Here is a 14,742-nt window from a genome sequence, read left to right as displayed (position 1 = left end):
TGAACCACCAACCTTCCGGTTTGTAGACAATCTACATGAACCACTGAGCCACTGCCGCCCCCTGCATTGTTTTCTGGGCGGGGCCATGATTTCACTGCTTCAATCTTTGCCGGGTCCGTAGCAATGCCATCTCTAGACACAATGTGTCCAAGGTAGGTAACAGAGGGGCAGCAGAACTGACATTTATCCAACGATATCTTTAATCCTTCCTCCTTCAATCGGTCAAGGACTTTAAGAAGGCGCTGCTCGTGTTCCTCTAGCGTTCTTCCGAAGATGATCACGTCATCCAGATACACAAGCACTTCCAGTAGGTTCATATCACCAACAGTCCTTTCCATAATTCGCTGAAATGTGGCCGGAGCCCCACAAATCCCCTGCGGCATCCGCTCAAACTGATAGAACCCTGCTGGGCAAGTGAAAGCTGTTTTTTCTTTATCAGCAGGAGCTAAAGGGATCTGATAATAGCCGCTTCTGAGGTCAAGCACACTGAACCACTGGCTACCACCCAGGCAGGACAAAGCATCTTCCACACGAGGGACTGTATACTGGTCCGTAATCGTTCTCCTGTTTAACGTTCTATAGTCCACACCACATTCGTATAGTGCCATTTTTCTTGCGAACCACAACTATTGGGGAAGCATATGGGCTTCTGGATTCTGAAATGATTCCGGCCTCTTTGAGATCATTCAGATGCTTCCTCACGTCCTCCAAATCACCCGGTGGTAAACGTCTAGAACGTTCTCTGAAAGGTCGATCATCTGTCACTCGAATGGTGTGTTGTGTGCTCTTTGCACAACCCACATCAAACTCACTGCAGGAGAAAACCTCTTTTCTCTCCATCATCTATTGACAAAGTCGCTCCTTCCACTCAGGAGGCACAGGAGAGTCACCAAAGTTGAAAGAAGACGGGGACAATTGAGGTGTGAGCAGCTTAGGGCCCTCCTTTTCACTGACTGTATTTATTACATCTACAGGGAATAGATGAGCAATTGGAATTCCACGTTTTAATGTCACATTATGACTTGACACATTTCTTACAGTGACTGTGATGCGACGACAGTGAACAGCAGTGGACTTTTCAACCACCGGCATGACCAGTAGCTCTTCAGGAAAACAATCTACCTCTGGATGGTCTATAAGGACAGCTTGGCAAGAGAGACCACCAGTAAACTTTGGAATACCAACAACCGTAGCAACGCCGCCAGGTGACAGAGTGAAAGGCTTGTCTCGTGTAAACCAGACTGTTCCTCTTTTTGTTTCAGCTGTGTCGTCAGAAGTTTCCTGAAACTTTTCATAAGCAACTTTTATTACTGGATGAACAGACAGGGTGTTGAGAAAATTGTCTCCTCCATGTGTTTTGCATGAATGGAACAGTCTTCGAACTATTGAGGTGTTTGTGCCGACCACAAGGGAAACATCCCCTGTAATGACCGGATCTGGACACACAAGCACAAGTGTTTCTACAGTCTCAGCTACTCCAACTACATCTCCAGTAAACTCAAGCTTCAAGCACATATAACCATTATATGGATACTCCTTTGCGCTGAGGCCTCAGATCTCAAGGCACTCAATAGGGGTCAAAGGCAGGTGCTTCAGATATTTGTCATAAAAGGAGCGATACAGTAAGGTAACTTGAGACCCGCTATCAAGTAAAGCTTTGGCGTAAATGCCCTCAATTTGTACTGAGACAATAGAGCTAGGTCCTACTAAACCTTCTGGCAAGTTAGCCTTCTTTTCTGGTAGCGTGTCACATCTTGTGGAACGTATTCTATCCGGAGCATCAGGCCGTTCCTCTACCGAGCCCCTGGAAAGTTTCCCGTCGGCGGTTTCATTTTCAAAAGGCGCTTGTTCACTTTTCTGAGATTTTCTGGATTTTGACACTCCCGCTGGAAATGACCATCTTCACCACATTTGTAGCAAAAGACATCAACACGATACTGAGGTTTGGGAACCCTCTCCTTCACACGTGCATATGAGTTTCCAGTAGCTTTCTGGCTAGGGTTCTGGTCTACGTGCTCTGCCACACTGGCTGATGCAGTCACAGAGGCAGAAAGGAGACATGCAACATCAGTCTTGAGACCTTGAAATTCTTTCCTTAGATTCTCTATTGCAAGATCTTTCTCTGCTACGTCAGGGACTGGCGCAGGCTCTGGCAGTGCATGTACAACTGAGGCTGTAGCACACTCGGCTCGTCTACCAGTAGCTAAAGACGTGACCTTCTTTGCATTCGGTCTTTCTAGGATCATCTCCTCTTCTTCTCTTACATCCCGAAGCAACTCAGTAAAGCTGGGAGGAGGCTTGAGTTTGTAAGTCAGTCTTATGCGAAGGGCTACGAGGTCATGAGGCAGAGAGCCTCTAGCAACTTGATCAATGCGTGTTCGGTTCATGTCAATCACTTCAATTCCACCTTTACGATGGACTGCATGCAATAGCTTGTCTAATCTGAGTAAGTAAGCTGATAATTTCTCACTTTCTTGCTGGAAAGTATTACGAAACCTCACCATGAGATCAGCTGCACTGTCTGTGGTTCCAAAAGCTGCTTCGAGGACTTTAAGGTAGTCATTGGCAGTGGCCTGGGGATTAGTGACTCTCAAACCTCTGACAATATCTGCTGCTGGCCCTTTAAGACACTCAGCTACTCTCTGTCTTTTGACAACATCAGAACACTGCCATTCATCCAACATGTGAGTGGTCTGTTCCGCCCAAGCGTCATACTCCTCTTCTCCATGTGGAGTGGGTTTCATACCTGAGAACATGCGTAGCTTGCGATAGGCTGGTCCATCGCCAGACGTGGCTTGACACTTTTCAACTAATGAGGAGATGGCATTCACCAGAGTTGCGTTCAGGTCTGGATTGGTGGGTGGAGCAGTGGGTAAAGAGCTGGGTGGGGCAGAAGCAGAGGTAAGTAAGCCAGTGACATCAGCTAGTGTCTTCCCTTCATTTGCTAAGAATAACAGCAACTTGGACTGGAAGTCTCCTTTATCAGTTACAGGAACAGTCTGGGTGTCAGTAACATTCACTATCCAAGGTCCAAACTCATCTCCAGCTAGTAACTGTTCAGGTATGTCAGTCTTAGTCATATCATTAACAGTTTCAACTAAAACTGACTGGCTTTTATTGGAGTGTTCTACACATTTGTCCTCTTATTTTACAGGGACCGAAAACTTCAGCCTCATCCAGTACCCTATACATAGTCTCATCAGTAACATCAAGAGAAACTTTACTAAGCACAAATGCTTTCCTTGCATCAACACATTTGTCTTTACACCATTTGAAAATCTGTTCTGGATCCATGTTAATAGCTTCGGATAAACAGAATAAAAAAAAAAAAAAAAAAAAAAAAATCTCTGAAACATAAGTGGCTATAGGGCTTTTAAGCTACCTCATTTAGCACTGACTTCCTATTTTAATTTTATTTTTTATAACATGCTCACAAAACAAAACAACAGTAAACAAAATCCCGGACGAGCCCCCACGTGTAACCCTTCTCACAATTCCATTTTTTTTAGGATTTATCATGTGCATGGGGAAACGAATTGGTGAGAGGTTACTAGAATTTAAAATCAGGATTTACATATAACAACTGAAACTTCGGGCATGAAACGCTTACTAAAGTGTAGAGAGGCCTGGTTACTGTGTTCGTTTGTTTTCACTGTGAGCATAAACTCCCATACACATATATATTTAACTTAGCCACTATAACCCTTATTTGAAAAAACATAAATAACTGAAATCACACAAATCACATTTCACTCACACACACTTAAATATCAGACCACAAAGACTTAAAGTTAAACTCAAAATGTATTTATATATTTTCTTCAGAACTTGGTGAGTTAACCTTTCAAAATGTTCTCATGTTCAAATGAAATGACAGTTAACAATACCCCGGGGTTTTTCTACTAACTGTCTCAGTTTAGTGACACCACAACGTTGGCGCGCTTGTTGGAGCTCAGTTGAGAAAAAAAAATATTGTCTGTACTCACAGTTCCTCGGTGACAGAAAAATTTACATGACCATTCTGGTTCAAACCGTTTGATCCAGTGGTGAGATACAAGATGAAGAAAACCCGTCCTGAAACTCTGTCCGTCTGTGTGAAAAACACAGACATCTCTGGCCTGCAGCACGAATCCCGAGCACATCTATTGCAGCAACATGGATGGCAGTCTCTGATGCACACTAGCCAACAGTCCACAAAAAAAACGAATGAGCTTCATGATATCTTTTTCAAGTTCATTTTAGTTCACATACTCACTCAGAACTCGGTGGCAAATTGGATTTTAGGCAGTTCACACGTGGCTATGCGCTTCGCAGTTCACACGTGGCTATCAGTTCACACATGCTAAGTAAGCAGTAGTTTCACTTCATCCGAATCTCCGTTGTAGATTCAAACAGCTCCAAGCTAACACTCACTTTCCCGTTTTAACAGTGTTGCACCTTCACAAAACTCAAGCAGAATACCCCACTGGTTCTCAACATCGATGAACAGCAATGTATAAATCACACAGAACTTACAGCTATCTCGCAGCGATCTCTCAGGCTTTTTTTCTCGTACTTTCTCCGCTCGGTCTTTAGTCCCACCCCCTCAACAATCCGGTAGGCTGTTACACTGCTCTATGGATGGAACTGATTGGATAACTAATGAAACTGACACCTGGCCATCCAATACGAAATAAAGTGACAGAAGGTTCAAAGGTTACTCTCAAAAGAAAAATAATATTTTAACATCTCTATTTATAACTGAATTAACACGCGTAATAATACAAAAAAATGTATTACACACCAGGGCAATTGAACTGGCCCATATTCCAAGATACTGTATTTGTTAACAGAACACAAAATAAACATTAGATAAATTTAGCAGGGTGCTACAAGTGCTTTTCCTAAAAATGAGAAAGAAAATACAGGGTATTAAAACAGTATGAACTACAAATAAAGTCAGTATGTGAAGCTAAATAGATGTGTTTTAGTCTGAATTAGGTAAGATGTGTGCTTCCATTTCAGTTTCAGAAATCCCTTCACTCGATTGGGATGTTTTCTTTTGTTCTGGGCGGCAAGTGCATAACTGTAACATCGGGCATATTTTGTAGTATTAAACATATTCATCATACCGACTTCATCAGGCTCCGAAAATTCTTCACAAAGAATACAAAGAATAGCCTTCTCGGCTGCCATAGTTGCAACTCTTGCGTCATCAGAACAGTGTGTTCAACGCATCACCGTTTCTGTTTAAAAAACGTTGTGCAACGTTTTGTCGGGGCTGAACGCAGCCCTGATATGATTTTCCATTAAGAATGATTAACATATTCGGCCCTTTGCAACAATACTGTTGATAGGCTTCTTTTTTTCTTCACTCAAAATAATGACTTCTTCCAGTCTTATTTTCATTGTTGTTGTTGGAAGCTGCATAAAGCCCCATCCATGCAATCAGCGACATCCAAACTTACAGATCTCCAAAACATGATGCTCAGAAAAGCATATCAGAGATTTAAAGTTAAGTAGGTTTAAATCATCCGACAGTAATAATGAACTGATAAATAATTTTACTACTAACACTTTCTCTTCTATTCTATTCTGTTCTATAAAAAAATTATTAACATTTAGCCTACTGCGTTAGATTAAACTGAGAAGGGTCATAGCACTTGCATATTGTTGTCAGTGTTAGTTTTAACTGCTTCTATTGTTCTCATTTGTAAGTCGCTTTGGATAAAAGTGTCTGCTAAAAATGAATAAATGTAAATGTAATTTATTTTGAAAAAGTGTTACATGTATGAAAAAAAAAACATCATAAAATGTATATGTAAAATGAACAAAAGTACCATATTGGTAACTTCATTAATATTTTAATATAATTGTGAAGATATGGTGCTTTTGTGCACACACACACACACACACACACACACACACACACACACATACACACACACACACACACACACACACACACACACACACACACACACTTACTTTTTGGACAGGATGACCTAAAGAACAGGATGTAGAAGTGGGTTTCCTGTATGAAGTGGTGGTTAGTTTACAGTTATTTCCAAATTACATGCACAACACAGTTATTTAAACTGACAGACACACAGAGAGCAAAACCTCTTCTCAAGTCTCCAAAAGTCTAAAAACATTTTCTGCTTTACACACATTTTGCAATTCAAAATGGCACTTTTTAAATGCACTGAACACAGTTCTCTGCATAAGACACAGCAATCTGACATAAAGTCACATGTTTGCCATTTCAAAACACTGCCATTCAAAATGACACAACATGAGCTATTGGCCAATACATGTGCTATGGCCAAACACCAATGGTTAACTGTTAACACTTCAATCTTTTTCAGTATACTGTTTTTTTTTTTTTTTTTGTTCAGTCCCATGTAAATATATCTGCTGTGCATATGTTGCACCGACTTGTTTGGTGAAAAATAAAATAAATAAATGTTTCAACAGCATGTGTATCTGCAAATATTTCTGTTCAAGTGAACAATCTGAAGAGTTTTCTACAATTTGAACTATTTTAGTATTATGGCAAAGCACACTAAAGATGAGAGTGCCTTTCATCACAGTAAATTTGAAATCCGGAAATCAACATCAATAGAGTTAATTTCAACACTTTAAAAGTGTATATATGGGAACCACCCACAAAGTGTTAGTTCAACACTTTCAAAAGTGTTGCCTCTCGCAACACCGACACAGTGTTACAACCAATGCAGAGAACAACAACACTGTTACAGAGCTGGGAGCAGTTAAAATTCTACACTGTTCTGGTGTTGACCTATAGAATGGAAATTACAATCTTCTCAACCTTATAGGAGTCAAATATTACACCATCTTGGTGTTGATAAAACACATTTTTACAAATAAAAACACCAAGGGAGTTAACAGTTTTTCTTATTAGTGTTCTGCATCTGCCACTTTAAAGAACTGTAAAATAAACTCTTTGAAATAAACACATCACTCTATATTACTCTTTCAAACCTTTATTTCAAAACAATCCAGAAAGTTAAATTGTAACCTCAGTCTGGGATCATAGTAGAATTCTGTTCATTGTAAAGTTAAAAATAAAGGCAAAATGCAAGCAGTTGTTTTAACAAACTAGTTTTTTTATTAACTAACAAGCCCCTTTACATAGGTTAACTTTTAAAATAAATGATGAAGGCACAATATAGGCATTTCTGTCACCAGAATTATATGAAAGCTGCTTATTCAAATGGTCTGCAATACCTCAAGTCCTGTACAGTCAGTGAATGTAAGCTCTGTGTCAGTGAAGTTGATTCAGTACCTTCGACTTTGCAACAGTACAGCAGTGCTTGGGTCAACAACATTCAGCAGATGCAAAACAATTGCAGAATATGAGTGGATTAGTTGTGTCCAGTTGCTAACAGTAAAGTTCAGTGCATAGTTGTTTCACAGAGAAGGAAAAGCTGTGCAGATCCAACTTTCTCGAAAAATCCTGGAGTGCTGGTTCCCTAGACAACACAAAACCAGACCAATTACAATCAATACAATTTGTGTTTTATAAATACAGCAAGTTTATGGTGGAAAAAGTTCAACCATCTTAGACTTTCGTGACTCAAACAAGAAACTATTTTGGTTAGATTAAGACTTGAATTTACTGATTTACAAGTAAATTAAAGACTTAATTCATCCAAAAAATTTGTATTCTGTCATTAATTATTCACTCTTATGTTGTTCCAAACCAGTAAGAGTTTTGCTCATCTTCGGAACACTTAATGAAGTTATTTTTAATGAAATCTAAGATTTCTGTCCCTTGATCGACAGCCTATTCAACTATCACTTCCAAAGCCACGGAAAGGTATAAAGAAAATCACAAGTAATCCATGTGACTCCAGTGGTTTGACCTCAATTTTATGACTTTTTTTACAACAATTTTAACTCAACTTTATTTACAAAATATTAATCTTCAATGCACAATCACACAACAACATCTGCTCTCGCATTAACAACATGCATGTCTTGTAATTATCTCATGAACGCATGTTGGAAATTAATATTTTATAAGTTGCGTGGACTGTCAATGTAGTTGCGTGGACTGTCAATGGAGGGACAGGAACCTCTCAAATTTCATTAAAAATATCTTCATTTGTGTTGTGAAGATGAAAGGAAGTATTACATGCTTGGAACTACATGAGGGTGAGTAATTAATGGCAGAATTTCCATTTGTGGGTGAACTAACCCTTTAAAGGGATAGTTCACTCAAATTAAATTTTGGTATGTTTTAGCTTACCTCAAGGGCATCCGAGATGTAGGTGTCTTTGTTTCCGCAGTAGTTTCAATTTTGATATTTTTAGGTCAAACCGTTCTTGTCTGTCAGTCGTATAATGCAGGTCAATGGTCACCACCTCAAAGAGCATGCACAGAGTCCAAATTAAACAATTCCCCATCGTAAGTACACATTGATGGCATAAGACACGAAACGAGCGGTTTGTGTGAGAAAACGAACAGTATTTATATAGTTTTTACTACTGTACACAACCACGTCCAAGTGATCTGAGGGCGCACGCGCTTCCTGGTGTGTGACGTGTGTGCGCATTCTGGCTTAGTCTGCGCAAGCGCCGGAAAGCGCCAGAAGTGATCTCTCGCGTGTATACGTCACTCATTGTTTACACAGAACAGAGACTGTAGGTAAGACGGCTAATAGAAATGGTACTAATTTGCCCTTGAGGTAAGCTAAAACATACCAAAATTTAATTTCAAAGTGAACTATCCCTTTAAGAATAAATTAAGACACGCACCTTAAGAAATCTCACTAAATAGTCAGCTGCCGGAAGAATCTTTGGTCCGTTGTTGTGGCTTTGTGATGTTGGGGGCAGGTGATGGGCAGCTTTCCCAATCAGTTGAGTCTAAAATTAAACAGCAAGAAATCATACCTGTCAAATCATGAAAAGGTTTGAAAACTCATTTTAAGTAAAAAAGAAAAAAAAAAAAGAAAAAAAAAGGATTTACTTTTGTAAAATAATTTGACTGGACAAATTCAAAATGAGTGTTATGAAACACAGGAAATCTACCAAATAGCAACAAAGCTATGATTATTTTTTATGTTTGTGCCCATGATTCTCTCATACATGTATGTTATCTGTTAAATCTTACCATCACCAGGTTCTAGTCTGTCTTTAAACACCCAGCCTGCTACTCTTAGCTACTTGGTGCATCATAGAAATACTCCTAGCAAACACAAATAGCAAAATCAATACATTTAAAGCATATCCAAACATCAACCAAAAGTAAATCTGATAAATACATTTTGCATACTTTAATCTGAAAGAATTAGGCTACTTACCAATTTTAAGAAAATTGGTCCACCAAATAAGGAAATAAAGTGACAATTTCACGTGCATTGTCGGTCCGCAATAAGTTTGTGGAGTTGTTCTTCTGTTTTTCAGTTAACGTTATATGTTAGGTGTGCTGGCAAACGAGAGTAAAAGATAGTTTGAGGATAAATACATAGGCTACTTTATGATATTTGCACATCACAAATATTATCATAAAACAATATAACATTATAAAACACGTATTGTAAATAAGTTAAAACACTTACTCCGTGTTTTCACTGTTAAAGGCAAACTCCGTGTCTGCACCATAGACTGTAAAAAAATAATAACTTGTAATTCCTTTGAACAGTTAAAATCTAATTGAAATCAACAAATTTAAATATTCAAAGCATCAGAGTTGCTATTCAAAGGAGATTTACTGAAGTGCACGGTCTGTGTCTTTTTCTGAGAAAGGGTCTTGCTTTGTTTCGAGTTAAAAAGATCTTAATTATTAGACCATTATTATTATTATTATTATTATTAGACCATCTTAATCACAGATGTTTCCGTTCAGTTTAGTGCTTGTGTGACAATAACAGCTTGCATAACTGAAAGTGAAAATAAAAATGTGCATACACATAAAATCGGATCAACTTACTCCAGACTTTAGGACAGGCCAATTTATTGAGACAATCAAAAGCCCAGATAAACAAAAAAGTGGTACCAGAAGTCAATTAGTTGTTCATTTAATGTACATATTATTGAACATAAGTCTGTCATTGGTTTACAATCCACAGCAACCCATTTGTGAACCTAATTGTGAACAGTGAAGGATGGTGGTGGCATCATCATGCAGGTCGGAGTTGGAAGAAAAGATGAATGCAACAAAACAGAGATAATACACAGTTAAATATATTCCAGAGTGCTTATAGATCCTCAGACCGGGCTTAATGTTCACCTTCCAGTAGGACAGGGTTTAAAACAAAACTTTCTGTAGTGCTTTATTTTATATATGAACTGTTGTCTACTTCTGATTGGTTGGATGGAAGAACGATAGCCAGTGACTGGTTGTCCAAAAGCACTAGTAAGCACTTGTATCTCATTAATCTCAATAGGATGACTGTCCTTGCTTTTTCACCAATATAAAGAGCCTTCACTTTCCTTTTCTTTCAAATAATAACTGCTGATCACATTTTCATTTTCATTAAGAGCCTTGGGTGCGTAAGTAAATGACCTCAGAAACATATAGGACAGAATATAACATCATGATAAAATCAGTTCTTGTTTCACTTTCTAATTACTTGATTCTGTCTGGTATTCTCTCTCTCTCTTTCTCCCTATGCTGGTCTCATTCACACACTCACACACACCCTCCTTTTACACACACACATACACTCACTTGTACTCAGCTGTTCCTCATTACCTGTTGCCATCACGCTCAGCCTTTCCACACCTGTCCCCTCTTTCTCTCTGATTAGCACCACTACTTCTAGTTCTCTTCTTTCCTTTGTCCTCTGACAGATTATTAACGTTGTATATGTATGTGTCTGATCTCTCTACCACCAAGCCCTGCCCTGCCCTGCCCTTCCCTGAATCTGTGCTCTGCCCTGCCCTGCCCTGAATCTGTGTTCTGCCCTGCCCTGAATCTGTGCTCTGCCCTGCCCTGCCGTGAATCTGTGCTCTGCCCTGCCCTGCCCTGAATCTGTGCTCTGCCCTGCCCTGAATCGGTGCTCTGCACTGCCCTGCCCTGAATCGGTGCTCTGCACTGCCCTGCCCTGAATCTGTGCTCTGCACTGCCCTGCCCTGAATCTGTGTTCTGCCCTGCCCTGCCCTGAATCTGTGCCCTGCCCTGCCCTGAATCTGTGCTCTGCCCTGCCCTGCCCTGAATCTGTGTTCTGCCCTGCCCTGCCCTGAATCGGTGCTCTGCCCTGCCCTGCCCTGAATCTGTGTTCTGCCCTGCCCTGAATCTGTGCTCTGCCCTGCCCTGAATCGGTGCTCTGCCCTGCCCTGCCCTGAATCTGTGCTCTGCCCTGCCCTGCCCTGAATCTGTGCTCTGCCCTGCCCTGCCCTGAATCTGTGTTCTGCCCTGCCCTGCCCTGAATCTGTGCTCTGCCCTGCCCTGAATCTGTGCTCTGCCCTGCCCTGCCCTGAATCTGTGCTCTGCCCTGCCCTGCCCTGAATCTGTGCTCTGCACTGCCCTGAATCTGTGCTCTGCCCTGCCCTGTCCTGAATCTGTGCTCTGCCCTGCCCTGCCCTGAATCTGTGCTCTGCCCTGCCCTGCCCTGAATCTGTGTTCTGCCCTGCCCTGAATCTGTGCTCTTCCCTGCCCTGCCCTGAATCTGTGCTCTGCCCTGCCCTGCCCTGCCCTGAATCTGTGCTCTGCCCTGCCCTGCCCTGCCCTGAATCTGTGCTCTGCCCTGCCCTGCCCTGAATCTGTGCTCTGCCCTGCCCTGCCCTGAATCTGTGTTCTGCCCTGCCCTGAATCTGTGCTCTTCCCTGCCCTGCCCTGAATCTGTGCTCTGCCCTGCCCTGCCCTGAATCTGTGCTCTGCCCTGCCCTGCCCTGAATCTGTGCTCTGCCCTGCCCTGCCCTGCCCTGAATCTGTGCTCTGCCCTGCCCTGCCCTGAATCTGTGCTCTGCTCTGCCCTGCCCTGCCCTGAATCTGTGCTCTGCCCTGCCCTGCCCTGCCCTGAATCTGTGCTCTGCCCTGCCCTGCCCTGCCCTGAATCTGTGCTCTGCCCTGCCCTGAATCTGTGCTCTGCTCTGCCCTGCCCTGCCCTGAATCTGTGCTCTGCCCTGCCCTGCCCTGCCCTGAATCTGTGTCTTCTGCCCTGCCCTGCCCTGAATCTGTTCTGTGTTCTGCCCTGCCCTGCCCTGAATCTGTGCTCTGCCCTGCCCTGCCCTGAATCTGTGCTCTGCCCTGCCCTGAATCTGTGCTCTGCCCTGCCCTGCCCTGAATCTGTGCTCTGCCCTGCCCTGCCCTGAATCGGTGCTCTGCCCTACCCTGCCCTGAATCTGTGCTCTGCCCTGCCCTGCCCTGCCCTGCCCTGCCCTGAATCTGTGCTCTGCCCTGCCCTGCCCTGCCCTGAATCTGTGTCTTCTGCCCTGCCCTGCCCTGCCCTGAATCTGTTCTGTGTTCTGCCCTGCCCTGCCCTGCCCTGAATCTGTGCTCTGCCCTGCATCTGTGCTCTGCCCTGCCCTGCCCTGAATCTGTGCTCTGCCCTGCCCTGTCCTGAATCTGTGCTCTGCCCTGCCCTGTCCTGCCCTGAATCTGTGTTCTGCCCTGCCCTGCCCTGAATCTGTGCTCTGCCCTGCCCTGCCCTGAATCTGTGCTCTGCCCTGCCCTGCCCTGAATCTGTGCTCTGCCCTGCCCTGTCCTGCCCTGAATCTGTGTTCTGCCCTGCCCTGCCCTGAAACTGTGCTCTGCCCTGCCCTGCCCTGAATCTGTGCTCTGCCCTGCCCTGCCCTGCCCTAAATCTGTGCTCTGCCCTGCCCTGCCCTGAATCTGTGCTCTGCCCTGTCCTGCCCTGAATCTGTGTTCTGCCCTGCCCTGCCCTGCCCTGAATCTGTGCTCTGCCCTGCCCTGCCCTGCTCTGCCCTAAATCTGTGCTCTGCCCTGCCCTGCCCTGAATCTGTGTTCTGCCCTGCCCTGCCCTGCCCTGCATCTGTGCTCTGCCCTGCCCTGCCCTGAATCTGTGTTCTGCCCTGCCCTGCCCTAAATCTGTGCACTGCCCTGCCCTGCCCTGAATCTGTGCTCTGCCCTGCACTGCCCTGAATCTGTGCTCTGCCCTGTCCTGCCCTGAATCTGTGCTCTGCCCTGTCCTGTCCTGCCCTGAATCTGTGCTCTGCCCTGCCCTGCCCTAAATCTGTGCTCTGCCCTGTCCTGCCCTGAATCTGTGCTCTGCCCTGTCCTGTCCTGCCCTGAATCTGTGCTCTGCCCTGCCCTGCCCTAAATCTGTGCTCTGCCCTGTCCTGCCCTAAATCTGTGCTCTGCCCAGCTTACCTGCCGCTGAATGCTGTGATCGGTTCCGTGAGTACACCAGTCTATGCAGTGGAGTAACAAATGTGTTTTACAAATATAAATAAATGAGCCAAGATGATAGCCTATTTCACAAATACAAACATCTTACAAATTGCATGTAGGTAAATATTCAGGAAATGTAACGTCTTTACAAAAATGTAAAAAAGCAACATATAATGGCAGAGCTTTCAGCTTATAGATTCCCCTATCATAGAGAGAGTGAATTGCTACTAAGTGCTAATCTGTCTAGACATGTAATAAACATTTTGCAAAAGAAAACTTTAAAAAGGTTAATTATAGATAAAGTAAGATAGAAACACGCTTGTTCACCGGTCATTTTCCAGCTGGCAAAGACAAGTTTTAAATCAGCGCTTCTCCAGGAGAAGTTGCTCAACTGCATTTGTGAGAAAATCTGCCTGGACACATTTATGAGAGAATCGAGCCGAGAGATCTCATAAAAAGCCAAGTGTCTCACAATCATAACAGACAGATATGCATTTGTATGCACTATATTTGGTATCTGTTCAAAGGTTACATGCAATTTGGTTTGTATTTATTTGTGAAATATTATCTTGGCTCATTTATTTATATTTGTAAAACACATTTGTTACTCCACTGCATTTTTGCTCAAATTGACCTTTGTACCTGCACATTGCTTTCTGTTTGTTTGCGAGTCGAGTTTTTCTTTGCAAAGCAGATTGAGTTTGTTTGCAAAATGCTGGATTTGTTTGTTTAATTATGGCACAATATAAACTCAGGACTTCTTTTTGTCTGTGTCAAGACATGAGCCAGATTAGGAACATTTCTGTGGAACTCTTAAGTCATATTCTTATTACAAACTTATTCACTTATAATATTATTAGCCAAATAGTGTCTTGGTTTGTTTAATCTGTAAGAAATGCAAGCAATTTAATGCCAAGGTTAATATAACACTATAAGTGTAGTGTTTTGGGGGATTTCTGAGGGTAAAATGGCTCCAGTTTATGTATGATTTATCCAGATCATGCATGATGGCACTTATTAGGCTTGTTTGAGATAAGCAGGTTCCACACAGAACTGTTCACCAGTGATCATCAAGTGTTGTCCTCACCAAAGTGTTTCCAAGTGCAAGATTATAAACCAGGCCCATTACAATGAATCCACTAATTACTCCGACACTGCCGTTGCTCTTCACTATCACCAACTCACGTTAGCACAGCACTCCATAGTTCCCTCTGCTTTTATATGAGTTTTTTTCAACAACTTTCATCTGTATTTTTTTAATTTAGTGTTTGTTCTAAGACAATGTTTTTTCCTTATAGAAAAATACATATGAAATTATATTTAGAACTGTTTTATTTAGAAAGGTTACAAAGAGACATGTCTGATCAATGTATACAAATATGTTGGCTCTGTTCTGTTTCTTTCTTTTTAATAAATTTGCAAAGTTATCAACAAATCAGT

The 14,742-nt window shown here is 42.4% G+C and overlaps 1 protein-coding gene across 1 annotated transcript; it reads right to left on the bottom strand.

Moving 5' to 3' along the window:
- Positions 1-1,793: 1,793 nt before the first annotated feature.
- On the bottom strand, positions 1,794-3,080 carry LOC308688908 (paraneoplastic antigen Ma1 homolog; the record flags this gene model as incomplete). The annotated part of the gene is made up of 1 exon (XM_081362347.1): positions 1,794-3,080. One exon carries the CDS (start codon positions 3,078-3,080, stop codon positions 1,794-1,796), a length of 1,287 nt encoding a protein of 428 aa, XP_081218473.1.
- Between the last annotated feature and the right edge of the window lie 11,662 nt (positions 3,081-14,742).

The sequence above is a fragment of the Scardinius erythrophthalmus genome (assembly GCF_964197995.2).
Source record: "Scardinius erythrophthalmus genome assembly, chromosome: 3".
Taxonomy (NCBI): domain Eukaryota; kingdom Metazoa; phylum Chordata; class Actinopteri; order Cypriniformes; family Leuciscidae; genus Scardinius; species Scardinius erythrophthalmus.
The sequence above is the reverse complement of the archived record's forward strand: the minus strand, read 5'-3'. Positions and strand labels throughout refer to the sequence as shown.